General features: G+C 39.1%; 1 protein-coding gene across 1 annotated transcript; it reads left to right on the top strand.

Moving 5' to 3' along the window:
* Positions 1-356: 356 nt before the first annotated feature.
* On the top strand, positions 357-7354 carry LOC144589493 (uncharacterized). The gene is made up of 2 exons (XM_078394256.1): positions 357-5237; positions 7200-7354. Exons 1-2 carry the CDS (start codon positions 3128-3130, stop codon positions 7307-7309), a joined length of 2220 nt encoding a protein of 739 aa, XP_078250382.1. The 5' UTR covers positions 357-3127; the 3' UTR covers positions 7310-7354.
* Positions 7355-17378: the final 10024 nt, after the last annotated feature.

Here is a 17378-nt window from a genome sequence, read left to right as displayed (position 1 = left end):
TAGCTTTCATCAGATTGGTTTGGAGTGCTTGTTCTTGTACAGCAAAAATCAAGCCTTCGATTTCTTTCTTAAGGGTCCCCAGTTTCAGCCATTATGATCATGCTTTCCATGAATATTTCTCAGGTGGTGTCCATGTAGTGGTTTATTTTTCCAGCTGTTTGCTTTATTTTCTAATTGTTGCTTCTTATATTGAGCCTTTGTTTCTGTTGTTTTCAAAATATTCTCCATTTTCACTGCCTTAAGTACTTGTTCTGTGCTTGTACTGATATAATCATTTAGGCTTCTTTTTCCCCCTCTACTATGTGCTGTATTTGCAGTAATCCATGGCCTCCAATTTTTTGTGGTAAATATAATCTGTCCATATCACATTTTGGATATAATGTGTGATGCATGTTCATTAGTTTCCATGTTTTTAGATACAAATCTTCTGATCTGTTTTGGGTGCAATCTACTATTCCAGCTGGGAATCTAATTACTGGAGCTGCCCATGTGTTTATGGCTTTGATTGTATTTCCACCATTTAATTTTGATTTTAAGATTTTCCACAGCCTTTCGATGCATTCCTTTCTGTCAGTTCTTTAGTTTTTGTGTGCATGATATTACCTGCTTCTAGTATTCCAAGGTATTTATAATTTTCATCACATGAGAGTAATTTTACAAGAATGCAATTTTTAAACTCTATTCCATCTAGTTTTTGGATCTTGCCATGGTGTATAGACTTAGCTGCACATTTGTAAATTCCAAATTCCACTAAATATTTGCACTGTGTTTAGCAGTGATTTTGTCTCTGTGGAACTTTTTGCATAAAGTTTTAGGTCATCCATGTATAACAGAATATTGATTTTTTCCCCCTCCTTGTTCTGAAGTATGGTAGCCCAATCCAGTTTTATTTAAAATTATTGACATGGGGATTGGTGAGATGTTAAATAGCAGTGGTGACAAAGAATCTATATATTTCAAACTTTGGTAATTTTTTTACATATCAGTTTCGGTCTTGAAAAAACACCATATGGCACTATATCTAGCATGGTGCGTATGGAAATACATCCTCATGCTTTGTGTTTGTTTTCATTTCATTTAAACAGATTACTCTGGCTAATGGCTCATCTTTACCAAAATGGTTGGAATATAACCGTAACATTAATACTCTTCAAGGGTTGCCAATGCCAGAGGAGAGTGGAGAATACTATCTAACTGTATTTGCTTATGGAGAAACGTGTGGCCAAAAAACACCAACAGCTAATGCAACTTTTGCACTTCATGTTCAGGATGACATTCTTATCCATGCAAAGGAAATTAGCCAGAACAAAAAACATGGCATGTAAGTTGTATTGCCTTCTAGAAACAAATTAAATGGAAACTTATTTTATGTCTTCTTCTCAAACATAATTAAAACTCTTGTATGAAAAAGACAAGGACTGTGAGCCCAAACTCTGCAACATTTCCCAAAGTGACTCCCTTTTACTTCTATTTGTAGAAATTCAGTTAAAATCAAAAGGCTTGTTCCTTTTATGAGTAGGGGTTTTTTTGGAGATAATGGGTTGAAAAGATAAAGAAAACTCCCCAAAACTCAGATGTGTTCGTGGAACCTCTTTAATTGTAGTAGCAAAAAGTAAAGAATGGCATCTTAGGCTTGAGATCACATTCAAGCACCAGTTGTAGCAACTACTATGTAGATAACTGCAATCCCAGAAAGTTATGTACAAAGCTCTTTTACAGGAGGGCTAACTTGCCACGTCCAGAATCCTGTGCTGCAGTAGTTAAACTGTAGTACTGCAGTCCGGCCCCAGCTCACAACCTGAGTTCTGTCCCAACAGATTCAGGTAGCAGGCTCAAGATTGATTCATCTTTCAGCTCTTCTGAGGTTGGTATAAGCAAAGTGCTATTTGCATAATTATGTTGCAAACCGCCCAGAGAGCAATATCAGGCATATATAAGTTGAAACAACAACTTATATATGCCCGATGTTGTTAGATTGCAGCTTCCATAGCCCTAACCAGCATAGCCGATGATGAAAGATGAGGGGAGCTTCAGTACAGTGACATCAAACACATAACATTTTCTAGAGCTGGCATGTAAAGGTAAAGGTAAATGTTCCCCTTGACAATTTGTTCAGTCGTGTCCAACTCTAGGGGGCGGTGCTTGTCTCCGTTTCCAACCCACAGAGCTAGCGTTGGTCCGAAGACAATCTTCCGTGGTCACATGGCCAGCGCGACTAGATACGGAATGGCGTTTACCTTCCACTGTGGTGGTACCTATTTATCTACTCACATTTTGCATTTTTGCATGCTTTCGAACAGTTAGGTTGGCGGGAGCTGGGACAAGCGACGGGGGCTCACTCCATTGTGTGGATTCGATCTTACGACTGCAGGTCTTCTGACCTAACAGCACAGAGGCTTCTGCGGTTTAACCCGCAGCACCACCACGTGCTGCATAGCATGTGACTAATCCCTATATGTAGCTTCTTCAACCAAAAGCTGCTAGGTGTACATGTGAAGGACATGATTTGTTACAAGACCAAGGTTACAGTATCTTCCTGTTAGAATTGATGGTACACTGGGGTAGCTTGAAGTCTAAGTGAGAAGGGTAGTCACCCTAAAATTTCAGCCCAGGTACCCTCTCTGGTTGCTGCAGGTTACCTGTGCAATGCATGTGAGTGAGCTATGGCTATATTTTTTGTTAAGTATTTGCCTATCATGTACTACTTGTTTTACTAATCCTACACAGAAATTACACTGTATGCACTTCTGGCAAGTCTAGAGTAAATATTGTTGTTCAAAATGAAAAGCAGGGCAGTGCCAAGCATTATTAAGTCAAGAGAAGCGATCGACCTGGTGCACAGCAGAGAATTAACTCAACGGCAAACATTTAACATGTTTTGACAAGATGGCTTCTTCAAGTAGGAAGGATAACTCATACGTTTTTAAAATGTACTTTAGATCCAATGTCAACTAAATAAAAGCCCAGATATTTTTCAAATAGTGTTTATTTGTTAACTGCAGCTTTCCTCTAATAACTGAATGCTTTGTGAGCCATAAATACTATATTTAAATGTGAAATGTAGATACACCTAGATTATATTAGTCTTACTTTTGAGTAAACATGACTAGTATTGGTCTATAAAAATATGTATTTATTAATATGCTTTGGGCTTTTCAGTACTTGTTCTGGAGCACCGTGCAGGAGGGATCTTTCTGTCACTTTGGCTGAGATCATATTAGAGACAGCTAGCTCTCTAGAAACTCAAGAACGATTATATCTCATTTGTACCATGGCAGAATATCTTCATTTGGATCCTTTCTTACTCACTCTTGCTCCAGTCCACAAACGGTTATGGAATCTAACAATATTAGCTGAAGACCTTAGATATAGTGACACTACAAAAAAACATTACATTGGACTCTACTGGCCTGTTGGGGTTGGGGTGTTCACCATGTTCTATGAATTAGTACAGGTCCTACGACATAATGTTGAGTCAAACAACCTCTCACAGTTGCTAGGATATGAAATTGTTGGCTGGAGAGTACTTAAGAAAGAAGGGAATGAAAAAAAACATTTTGGAAAGCATCACAGGAGACACTTAATGGCCACTCCAAGACCTGTCCTGAGACCAACCAAGATGGAGGAGTTCACATACTTGTCAGGTACTGTGCTGGAAACACAGTATTTTACAAATCCTAGTGAAAATTCATCACCTCTGTATGAGGCTACTAAGATAGCTACCCCCACTTACACGGATATCTTTTTACATTCTGTAATAAATGAAATGAATTTACAGACCATGGACACACAGGCATCACTGCATATTCAGACCAAATCACCAGCATCCAATGTTTTTCAGTTTCTCTCTTCTGAACTTTCACCTTCTTTGGTGTCAACAACAATAGAATTTATGGATAAGGTTGTTTCCAAAACACCGACAATCTCAGAACACCAACAATTTCAAGTGCCACAAGCTGTATACTCCACGCCCAAGATGTCTGAGCAAAAGCACAATTCCATGCTATACAATTTAGTTGTTTCCATTCCTACAAGAAAAACCCAGCTGCCAATGGGCAGCTCACAAGAAGCAATTCCTTCCACAAGACCATCTCCAGCAGGAGAAACAACACATATAGTTTATAGTGGCCCTTACAGACTAACATTGCCTGTATTACCATCGCAAAGTACTACTTCCATAACAAAGTATTCTCTACCATTTATGTCAGCACTGATGGATCTGAGGGCATCACCTGGATTTCCATTTGTCAGTACTGCCATGTCTGTGCTCTTGTTGCATGGTAGCCATAAGACTTCAGATGCATTCAACAACTATAAATATGCCTCAGGGGCATTTATGTCATCACCATTTACTACACAGCAGATTGAAGTATCCAGGTGGAACATTGATTTCAGCTTGACTTATATTATGTCAACATTTGATGCTACAGCTATAAGCAGTGCTTCTGCCTACAAGCTTGGATTGCTCCCTGATGCAACTCCAACAGTCCAATTGTACTGCACTGAAAATATTCTGTCCTTACCAATGTATACCATCCCGGACATCAGCCTATCCCTATTTGACAATTTCATACAATTTGGATTATCTAGGACAAGTCACACTCCAGCAATTATTCTTTCATTGTTTTTATCAACACCAATGGGACTGACAGCATCATTTAGATTTAGCAATGCATTTCCAACAGAAGAGCCATTGTCTCATGGGACACATGAAGTGACTGAGATTTATACACATGCATCAGATGCTTTCATAGCTGCTTCACAGACATACAGGCATTTTGTTACAGAAGACAAAATTAAACCTATTACTATGAGCCACATAGATGCTTCCTTAGAGAAAAAACAACCACATCTCGCTTATGTTACAGAATCCAGGAGCAAGTTACTTGGTGAAGAATTTGCTCATGGAATGAAATGGACACCTGACCAATATGCTTACGAAGCCTTAGTGCTTAGTCAGTCTGCAGTATTTTCTACCACCCGCAATAAAAGTTTCCCTACAAATGAATTTGGCTTTTATGGCAACAGTGTTATTAAAACCGGCATGATATATTCTGAAGTTGTACAACTGGACACAAGTCATTTAAGCTTGGAAGAGTCATTTGGAACAAAAATAAATTTCCAAATGACTGGAGAGTTGATCTCAAAAGTGATGGAGCAGGCAACGATTTTCTCCAATAACAAAATACCCACAGAGACTGGATTTTATGCTACTACATCGTACCATGGACCTCAAGGTAAGCTAACAATGGATTGATGGTGGAGTGGGGAATAAAACTGCTTATTCAGTTTTAGAAGAGGGAGCCATGATAGCCTGTGCTAGCATATCAGGCAAAAACAAAACAAGAAAAACATTAAAGAAGACAAACATATATGTAGTCCCACTCTTATGTCTGAGGAAGTGGACTGGTCCACAAAATCTTACTTTAAAATATAGCAGTTTGTCTTTAGAGTAGCACAATGTTTTTGTTTTCTTTTTAAATTTTTTTGCCTGATATTTTTATTCAGTATAAAGCAATTCACTCTAGGAAACAACAGTTACCGTCACCTGCTTATTAACACACCGTAAGCCAGTGGTGTCGAACTGTGGCCCTCCAGATGTTCTTGGACTTCAACTCCCAGAAGCCTTCACCACCACCTCTGCTGGCCAGGATTTCTGGGAGTTGAAGGCCAAGAACATCTGGAGGGCCACAGTTCGACACCACTGCCGTAAGCATTATTAGTTGTAGCAGAAGAGACTGTAAATAAAATTCTTCACAAAACACTTTTTACCCCATGGCAAAAGAGCTGTAAATATTCAGAGATGCTGGCTACTAGTATATAAATCTAATAAATATACAGTATTAATAAAAAGTAGGGTCCTGGCAAGTCAAAACAAGGGTCCCCCTGTCTTATTTTCAACCGTGATGAGCCAGACACCTCAGAGAAGGTCATAAGCAATGCAGGAAGGCACAATTTGTTGCCTCTTTCTCCTTCTCCTACTTTATGATTTTCCCTCTTTTATGAGTGCTCCTGCAGGTGATAACATTATATGTAAGTATAGACAGCAGTGATGATTACAGTGGGAAAAAGGTGCATTATAAAGGAGTATGCATTGTCTGAAGCGGTCTAAGACTTCTTAAAACCCCAACCTATTCAACGTTAAATTCTGTCAGATTTTTCTCGCTCTCATCTGGATTATTAAACTTGCTCTGATATACTCAGTGAGGCTGCAAAGTGTATTTTGGGGTTCTAGCCACAGAATCCTATATTAAGCTTTAAAAAAAAATCTGACGGTGGCTGTAGGTTACACTCCCTAAAATCATTTTTGTATTTACTTTGTATCTACTTGCTGGCACCAACCAGCTGCCATTATGCAGATAATAGAAGATGATGTAATGGGAGAATAATGGGGGCATCCAGTCCATGATGAAGCTGGAGAGAAGGCCAAAATTGTCAGGGACTAAGTATTTATAGTTTTTAAAGTTATGACTTCAAAAATCTACTGTATTGTTTCATAAACTTCAGGAGGTTAGGTTAAGAGTCAGCTTTCATCTTGCAGAAACTTTTGGGTTAAGGCAGCAGTCTAGAATAGCTGCAGACTTGCAACTTACCAGCTGAGCATTCTTCAGCTAATATACAGGTGTCTTTATGTTCTATACTTTCTATTGGGATGCAAGAAGAACATCGCAGATATGTACTGTACTCTGATCATACATGGGTGGCATCACACCTTTGGAGTCAACTCATTGTAGAACCAGAGGCAGTTTGTCTAAAATGTTAAATTATGAAGGTGGAGCAGCAGGATCTTCACCAGTAAGAACTCACAGGGTTACTTTAAGATTCATGTCCTCCTAATTCATGGCTGATATGTATTTATGTGTTTACAGGGTTACGTCTAGACTGCAAACTTGCAACAGCAGCATCAGTGTAACAAACCAATATGTAATCAAGACCAATAAGCAACCATTTTCCTAATTTCAAATGTTTAATTACATGGGTTCATCCTATATATTAAAACGCATTTGTTAATGGATTTCTTTAAAAGCAGTACTACTGAAACCATGCTGCAGTAATGGGCCATCAAGTTCTTCTGATTTATGGTGACCATACTAGTGTTAAAAGTATGTGAGACATTCAAAGGGTAGCTTGAGTTTCATGAGTTTCCATAGCACACTGGGTCTCACAGTGCAATCACAGTATTTCATTATTTTACACAGATACAGCCATTTTGATGCCTACCATGTACAGGTCTCCGCAAGGTACAGGAGAAATAAAGACACCTTTATTTCCTTTGTCCATAGGTAAGATATATTTAAACATAATTTAAAATATGGCCACTTTCCCTGTTTCCCAAATACAGAATAATGCTGTACATACCTATTCAAAAGACTTCTGCCATCAACTACTCTGCATGTCTGTCTTTTACATGCAGTAGCCCAGCCTTTGTCATAAATGATAAAAAAAATAAGATAATGTCAGTACACTGGAACCTCTACTTATGAACGTCCCTACCTATGAACCATCCAACTTACGAACAGCACCTACTTGCAAACGGAGCTCCAATGTATGAACGAAAAAAGGCAGGGGAAAAGGGCGGGAAATTTAAATTTGCTAATTGTTGGTGGTGAAGAGGCTGCTTCTTTGTAGCTCTTTCACCCCTACGGTTAGGAAAAGGGAGGCTCAGCCTCCCGGGCTTCCACTGCTGCTGCTGCCGCCTCCAGGAGGTGAGCCGCCAGACCATCTCAGCTGGGCTCAGCCTCCTGGGCTTCCAGCGCCACTGCCGCAGGCTTTCCCGGGGCTCGCCACAAGTGCTACCTTTCTCCGCCACCATCTGCTTCTGGGCCAGGGTTTCCGTGCCGCCGATGCAGGATTTCCTGGGGTAGACTGGTAGGCCTGGTCTACCCGAGGAAAGCGTGCATCGGCGGTGTAGAAACCTTGGCCCGGCAGCGGATGGCAGCGGAGAAAGGTGGCGCTTGCAATGAGCCCCAGGAAAACCTCTGATGGCGTCAGAGAAGCCCTGGTCCAGCAGCAGCAGATGGAGCCTGGGAAGCCTCCTGGCAGCAGCGGTCACGGTAAGGTGCTTCTTTTTGCTTTTTAAAAACTTTTTTTGTCTTTTGCAGGGTGGGATTGAGCTGGTGGGGTTATATTTCTGTTTATTTTTGGATTTGTTTTGTTTTTTGCAGCCCCAGGGGCTTGCAGTGTTTTATTTTACTTTATTTTGGGGGGGTATTTTTTTTCTTCAGCCAGAATGGATTAATCAGTTTTCAATGCATTCCTATGGGAAATGATGCTTCTACTTATGAACATTTCAACTTACGAACATCATCTGGGACGGATTAAGTTCGTAAGCAGAGGTTCCACTGTATATTCCATATAAGGTCCTTCTGACAGAATTCTGTTTGCTGTGTTTGGAAGCATAAAACTGTACAACAAAATAATGGATGTTTTTAGAGCCATGAGAAAAGACTTTGGAAGCAATGAAAAGATGGACAATTGCATGCAGACATTTGCCCTCACAGGTCATTAGAAGTGCAAAAGCAGAATTTGATGTTCTGTCAGACTTTGTGCCTTTATTATTTTTGATGCTGATCCATCAAATACTGTAATCTCTTTTCATGTCCATTCAGCTAATAGAATCCTTGTAGAGATATTCTGCCTTCAAGGGCAAATAAGAATTAAATGAAGGAGTATGAGACCAATCTCTCAATATCACTAAGTGCTCTGTCAATAGCATGATATTTATTTTATCCACCTGTCCCCAAGCCTGTTACTATTCCAAATTCCAGGAATGGTGGATAAGGAAATAAATTATATTTGTCACTCATTTGAACTGAATGAAGGGGACAGCTATCTTGATGCAAGATTTGCCTTCAGTGAAAGCCCAGCAGCAGGGCTTAAGGCCTATCTTATTTTATTCAATTTTATCTAAATGAATTGATATTTTTTGTCATTTCATGTCAGACTTCATAATGGTTTGTTCTGAATATTTTCTCCTACATAGGTGAGACAAACAATTCCCCAAGCGTTGTTAATGCTATTAAGTGGATAACAGCAACAATTGGATACAGATTCTCTTTTACTGTACCTCCGCATACATTTTATGATGAAGAGGATGGAAATACAACCCAACTGACTCTTGAAATAAATCCAGTTGATGGTTCACCAACAGGTCCAGAATGCTGGTTGCGGTTTAATTCAAGTTATCAAATGATTTATGGCTATCCACTTGATAATGATTTTCAGTATTCACCTCAGGAATTTCTAATCTTTGCCACTGACTCAGGAGGCCTGAGGACTTCAGATGCCCTCACAATAGAAATGGTCAGGCCAACCACTAAACCATGTTACAAGTACACTGTAAAAACAAAAAACAGCTACCATTCGTTCTTGAGAAATAGAGAAAAGATTGACTTGTTTTTTGATAAACTGTCTAAGTATGTATCTGTGGGCAATCCTGGGAATATGGTACTTCTTCACCTTGAACCTGGGTCCACTGTGATATCATGGTACAGTAAGTCTTTTTGCACAAGGACCAACAGGTGTGAAAGAGATGAAATCCAGGATGTGCTAACAAAACTAGGAGTACCTGGTAGATATGTTAACCCAGATTTTTTGAAGGCAATGTTACCAGATTTCAGAATTTATCAGATTGGGAATGTTGTATATGGTGGAACATGCTCATCTACTGCAAAACCACTGAATGAATCACTAACATCAAACAGAACTTTAACTGTGTTTAAAGATAGCCATTCCTGGGTAAGAAGCATATTCTCTGCCTTGCTCATCAGCATGTGTACTACAATTATGGTGATTCTGATAATTGTCCTCCACTACTGTAAACATCGTAAGAAAACATTTCATTCACAATCTGCATCTGTTCATGGGAGACCCTTCTTGAGCTACATTGACTTGGAAATGGATACTCTAAAATCCCATGCGCCACCTATACTGGAACAAGAGATCCTACCATCAGCTCAATTATGGTTGCCTGTACCTTCACAACAGCCTCTCTACAGGCCAAACAGGAGTCTTGCTGCCTCAGGGATCCCTCCACCTCCAAAATACAGACTTCCCCCATCTTATAGAATGGAAGAAACTAACATTCATTGTGATGTTAGTCACAGAAAATATTATTCCAAAGCTAGAGTATACTAAAAACACAATTTAGGAATCTAAATACAAAAATAGACAATATTATAGACCATTAAAAAATCATCGTACAATAAATGAGCTTTCATGAATTAAATCACCACTTCATCAGGTTTGTACCAGTGTGAAGAACTCAATGTCCAAAACAGTGTAAACAGCTGATTTCCATCTAAGAGAACTCAGGTTTTCTGTGCTACACACCCCACCCAGCCAGCAAAGCAGAACATACCTGTTTCTAACAAAGGCCAAATGGAAATGTATGGGTATGCACATAGCCCATGCTTCTTTGTCTGGAGAACTGGATTGTTACACTTATTCCACAGTTGCTTAAGCTGTAACCATAAAATAGCAACCAGTCTCCTGACTTCCATCTATGAGACTAGCATGGTGAAATCCATCTTGCCAAGAACTGCAGGACTTAACATCTAAGAGCAACTTTCCTGACTAAATCCTTCTTGCCATGTATGTTTAAACTTTAAGTTTGTTTGGACAACACAACTATCTTTTACTACAATTTAGGAAGACATTCGGGAAGAAGTCGATTGTTTTTGTCTTTACTTTGGTATGAGCAGCAAGTGGATTTTAAAATGAAAAGTTACTTTTCTTGGCATTGTTAAGAATTTGTATTCCCTAGTAATTGTTCATGGTGACATAATGACAGAGGTGCGGTATTACCAAGATACACCAGGTGGCACTAGCAGTAGAAAAACTTCGCTAAGATGAAGACGCCAAACAACTTGTAGTGTTGATAGAAGAATTACTTGTATTATTTACAGGAGTTATACACACATATACAGCTTTAGTCTTAGTTTTCCAGTCCGAGGTCATGCACAGCAGTTCAACAGGATTCAATATGCAAATCACAGTCAAAGTCCTTGTAAATTAGTCCATTTACCAGATGAGCAGTCCTGAAGCCAAAGTTCTTCTCCCAATATGTAGCACAGAGACAGGCTTCTCCCAGGATCTCTCAATATGTAGCACTTCGACAACAGCAATCCGACACAGCATCAACCATCCCACACCACCAACAGAGTGTGTGTGCTAGCTCAGCTAGCTTTATCTCAGGATTGTCCAATCCTGAGATTCTTCTCTCAGCTGTCACAATCAAATCAGCTGTATTAATTCTAGCTATACATAGCTCTGATCCTGTCAATACTTGCAGAATTGTATTCAACAATTCCCTCAGGTTTGACTTAAACCTGTCACATAATACAGAACAACTTAGCTAATGAAGTGCGAAGTAAAATGGAATTACATGCAAAATCCATAAAGTAATGCATTTACTGTCAATTGCCATGCACATACAGAAAGTTGGCTCCATTAAAGGCAAGCACAGTAACACATAATATATAAATGCAGTGTCACTTGCATCTCTTCTCTCATATATGCTCTGGGAGAATAAAATATGATTCCCAACTGTGTACATGTGTTAATGTATACTGGGTAATTGGATTATTTTCTGAGAATATTTTATAGGACGTTACTGACAGAATATTCAATTTTTAATAACTGAAGATCCCAAATCCTTTTCACTACATGGCTTTTCCCATTCCATTGCTTTCAGTTATGTGCTCGGTAGTGTAAAGGATAATTTCCATGCAGAGACAGAACCAGGCCTGTGGTAATCAGCAGCCATGTTGAACAGGTGGGCAAAGTGCTGATTCATACAAGATGAATATGAAGTAATATCTGAGTGATATAATGTCTTTACTGATTGGCCATGCGTAAATGTACATGGATATAAATGTGTGGGACATGTGGAGAAGATGTGGATCTCATCCTGATGAGTGCTATGTTGTTATGCTGTCAGATTGGACTGTGAGAACTTCTGTATATACTTGTAAATATACATGGCATTGGGAAGAAGCTGCCTGTGTGTGTCATTCTACTGGACCACCAGGACTGACTTAAAACTGCTAATATACTGCAGATTCTGCCAACATGTTATTACGAAGCATAGAGGAATGGGAGAAAAGAAATACTTAGGAACTAGTTACTTAGGAACAATTTTATTATAATGTCAATTTTATTTATTTATTTATTTATTTATTTATTTAATTTATACCCCGTCTATCTGGCCCACCGGACCACTCTAGGCAGCTTCCAAATATAAAATCAAATAAAACATAGACAAATACATAATAATCAAACAAGAACAGCAGTAAAAATAAAAAGGAAAAGTAAGAAAAAAATCAAGAGTTGGCTGGAGGGAAGGCCTGAATAAACAGCCATGTTTTTAATTGGGTTTTAAAGGTGCCCAGCGTGGGGGCCGCGCGAATCGCCGGAGGGAGATTGTTCCAGAGGTGAGGAGCCACCGCCGAGAAGGCCCGGTTCCGTGTCTTCTCCTTCCGGGCCTCTCGGCATCAGGCTCCTCAGCCTCACCTCCTGACTCGCGCGGGTGATCCTGGTAGACCTTGGTGGCAGGAGGCGTTCCGCCAAATATTGTAAGAACACAAGACTTTCTTAATTCTTCTTCTGATCAAATGAAGTCAGAGAAACACTGGGAGTTTCTTCTTCCCATGGATACCACAGGATCTGCAAGCATTAAGTTATTGACAATCCTTATCTTAAGTGACATGGAATTCTTATAACTGCTTATTTCTGTAGATCAAGCTGCTTGTTTAGCAGCACAACAAATCAGGCTGGATGTTTTGGTGATACTCATCTGACCATCTCTTGTGCCAGAACTTCCATCAGCCCAAATAAATGCAGTACATGTTGCAAAAGTATAATTTGAGAAGTTGTATGGATCTGTTGTTAATAGACTGTACAGCTCAACATTGCATCCTCAGTAGTTACAACTGCACTAAGGCAGAAGTGCTATCCATGAAGCATCTCCACTGGCCCACAGCACAATTGCTCAAACAAGAACTGCATGATTGGTTGGACAATCACACAGTCCTTGCTGCTTGGACAGAATGCCTGGCATATTCACAATGGTGTAATTTTACATTATGCTTCAATAAACTGGACTCTAGCTGCTGGTGTATACAGATTGCTTAATTGCTGAGACAATTATTAAAATATAAGAACAAAATTTATGAAGTTGTTGGGAAAGAATATTGGTAGGAATGTTTATGAAAGGAGAATTTTCTCTCTAAATAGCCCTTTCCATGACCTGTGAATGACTTGCACCACACTTCTAAAAATATGCATTTAAAATCTTTCTTCAGTGCCTAAAAATACACATTCTGGAGATACGCCTACAAAAATGCTGTAAGAACACGAATTGTGGATCCATGTATGACATATAGAATTTAGCATGCAGAGTGTAGTTTTCTCAGGCTAGTTCTAGCTCATATCATTGCTACTGAAAACATGCTAGCTACAAGCTGAAAGCTTAGAAAGATTGGACACAGGTGGGTACAACCTTAATTATTTGTACAGCTCCTAGTCCCTCATCTGTAGCATCTATTTCAGTTATCTCTTTGAGTCTCCTACTCAATGATTCTTCTTGTCATGTCCTTTCCCATTTTACGGCATTCATATCTCATAGTCTTCATACTTGTCAGAAGTTATTTGAAGAACCCAATATTGGTAGTAGGCAAACATATTCCAATTAAGACTTTAATTTCGTATGCAGAATATGCATTTCGTAACAGACTAGCATATAAAGTAGACAGCAACCCATGCAAAATTTTATTCTACAACAGTTTCAAGGAAAGAAAATGACAGGTTGCCCATGTCCAATTCAGATTTGTTGAGTGGTCATCTATGTTTTCACACAATTGGGTTCTGCGTCTGTATGAAAACTCTCTACTCTTCCAGAGCTTTAGCCTCAAGTCTTTTCTCCCTTGCTTTTATTGCACGTCTCACCCATTTTGCTCAGTTCCACCTTGTTCACCACAAATGTTATGTTTGGAGAATTGGGCAGGTAACATACTTAGATGTCTACTCAAAGAACCAGCTACAGTTGAGTAACCTATTCTTCGTTGTGGTCTCTATGATTCACATAAATGGGTTACTGGAAAGCTCACTTACAAGAGGCAGGTTGTCATCAAAGATAGGACTGCTCTACCAAATGAAGCATCTCTTGGAGCTCTTAAACACATCTCCCAAAGAATGTTTCTCTTTGTTTTCTTGTTACTGTAATAAGTGAACATGTCTACCTTCAGCTTTCCCCATCTATTAAGTACTGCATAATTGAGACAATTCCCATTTCAGTGTCCTTTTCAATATTTTGCCTTTTAATAGTCTTTGCTGGTGACATGAACCACTATTGGAAAAATGTGTTTATAATGCTCCATTCTCATACAAGAATTGACAGGTAAAAGTGGCTCATTGGTTTTGTTCCCCCTTGCTTGTTTATGTAATACATACCTATTGTATTGTCTGTTACTATCCGGACAACTTTCCCAACTATCATGTTCTCAAATGCTTTCATCGCTTTATCACCAAAAGTTCTAAAAAAAACCCTGATGTGATGATTCATGGGATTTCCATGTGGCGTGTGCCTCTTTCTTTAGACATGGTGCTTCCCATCCAGTTTAGCTTTAATCTGTTATATAATGGATGGACATAACTGATGAAAGGGTATTCCCATTTCAGGATGCTCCTTTCTTCTCCACCATATCAAATATTATGTCAAGATCGGTGATAGAAATGTCTTGAAGTACGAGTCTCTTTTTTGTCATAGCTCAGAATATTCATTCAAGGGTCTTGTTTTCAACTTGGCATGATATACTATGGCCATTGCCGCAAGGCATAATGGCCTCTGAATTGAGTGTATTGTTGCTGTTGGAGAGGCACACCTTCTCATTGCTCAGCATGTAATTTTGTTCATCCTGTCTTCTAGTAGATAAGCTCTCATTGTAATCAAACTGAAAATAGCACCTACATACTATTGAATGTATGTGGAAGGGATTGTCACTCTCGAATTGGCCTTCTCAGACACACTAGACACTGTTCCAAGTCCTCCATACAGAGCACGTTATCATAGTCTTTCGAGACTGAAGGATGCCTAATATAATCTAACTATTGAACTGCTCAGCAAGATATTAGATGAGATTTTTTTCAGGTTTACTTTCAGTCCGAGATCCAACGGAGTTCAAAAGGTGTAATTTACATTATCTGCAACAATGTTCTGATTGTTTGCTACTAGTAACTGATCGTCTATGTATGGGGAAATGGTATTATCTTACATTTGCAGGAAAGCAGCTACCAATGCAATATGTTTGTGAACAATCTTTGAGCTGTTGATAGACTGAAAGGAGGAACTTTGAATTGGTAAATATTTTGACCCACGTTGACACGAAGGAAATAACAATGTTCTGGTTTTACTGAAACATGAAAGTATGTTTCCTTTATCTCTATTGCTGCAAACCAATCCCCCTGCTTCAATAGTGTCTGCAAAGTCACCATCTGAACATTTTTTGCTGTTATATACCTGTTAACTTCTTTCAAGTTTAGAATTGGGACTAAACCACCATCCTTTTTTGTACCATAGAATACCGAGAAAATCCATTGTACAAATAAAAAAAGTAAGTTAATACTTAGGCATGACACTTTGGACTCACTGTAGAAATCAGACCAACTTGCATCAGGATTTCTAAGGAAACTATACCCAAAGCAGAAAGAATTGCTATTTCAGCCTTCAGTCTAGTACAAGATGTTACTAAAAATCTGGTCCATAGGGTGTTCGTGTGTGTTGCTCAAAGTTTTTCACCAGAAACACATTCCAGGATCAGATAAGTTCCATCAAAAGCTAGTCCTACCACTGGAAGCAGGGTTTAGAAAATTACAGATTTTACTCCATTTGCCATTCTGTGTTGTCCATATGGATAAATTGTCATTCTGCGCTGTCCATGAGTAAAAGGCAGGAGAGATTTCAAGCTTTAATTTTAAAAGATGCCTCTCCCCCCGCCTGCTCCCGAAAGCACAGTTGCTACCATTAGCTGGTATGACAAGGTAACATGGAAACCTCTCACCACTAGAAAAAAAGCCCTTCTTCATACCTATAGTATTTGCAACTACAGCTCTTATCTGATTAATAGTTTAGAATGAAATCCTTAATTTGGCATTTTGCAGTGAGGTGTTGGCCAAAATATAGAACCTGCTGTCAAATTAAAAAAGGGGGATTAATGTTTTATTAAAAAATCCATGAAGGAGCCAAAGTGGTGATTTGGGGCTGGATTAAGTGCTTTAAACAATTAGCAAGAAGTGTAGTAGAAACAACATGGGGCACATTTTGTTAATCCATGCATAAACAGCAGTAACAAGAAAAATGTTTGATGTTTTAAATTTGGTATGTCTTAAATTGTGTTAAACGTGTTTGTCTATTTCACTTTTATGGTGTCTTTTACTCAGGTGGCAGGGGCTCTAGGCAGCTCACAGTAAAACAAATAAAAATTTAAAACAAGATATGTGAATCATTAAAAAGTTATCAGACATGGATGTTTTAAAGAACAGATGAAAATATATAAAACATCAAAACACACACAGACATAAAAGTATATAATGGCAGGAAGTGTAGGGCATCTAGCCATGATAAAATTAAGTATTAAAAGCTACCTGCATAGCCTCATATGGGAGGATATTCCATAACCTGGGAGCAAGCACTGTGAAGGCCCTCTCTCGGGTTCCATCAGACATACTTGTGAAACGGAAGGGATGGAGAGGAAGAAGGTCTTAAGACTTGAGGACAATATATGGGGAGATATGTCCATTGGACAGCCTGGGCCCAGGTCATATACAGCTGTATAGGTTTTAACAAGTACTTTGAATTGGACTCAGAAATGAACTAGTAGCCAGTGCAACTAACAAGAGAGTTAGATGCTCCTGATAATGAATCCTAGTCAACAGACTGGCTGCAACATTTTGCAACATTTTGAAATTTCTTGAACCATCTTCAAAGGCACCCTCACATAATGTGTGTTAAAATATCCCAACAAAAGAAGCCAAGGGGATTCCAGCATCACCCTGAAGACCAACTTGGCTAGCTGAGGCGGTGAGACCATTAAGCAGCAGGATGGGTAGTATACCAATAGAATCTCTGTTCTGTCCTAGACACCAACTTCCAGGTAAATACACTCAAACTGAAAAAAAATGAGGAATGCCACACCTGATATGACAGACAGAATCAGAACAGACCACTGCAACTCCACTGCCACCCTAGGGTCTTATTTGTGCTCCACAGAAAATCCAGTTGAGCAGAGGTAGGAGAGATCAATTCCCCCAGTCTCATCCAAAATTCTGCATTTCTTCAATAGGCAAAAAGCTACTTTTCATTATAAAGACATTAGAACTAG

This window comes from Pogona vitticeps, chromosome 5 (genome assembly GCF_051106095.1).
Source record: "Pogona vitticeps strain Pit_001003342236 chromosome 5, PviZW2.1, whole genome shotgun sequence".
Classification (NCBI taxonomy): Eukaryota; Metazoa; Chordata; class Lepidosauria; order Squamata; family Agamidae; genus Pogona; species Pogona vitticeps.
Note: the sequence above shows the minus strand (reverse complement) of the source record. Positions and strands in the feature narration are given on the sequence as shown.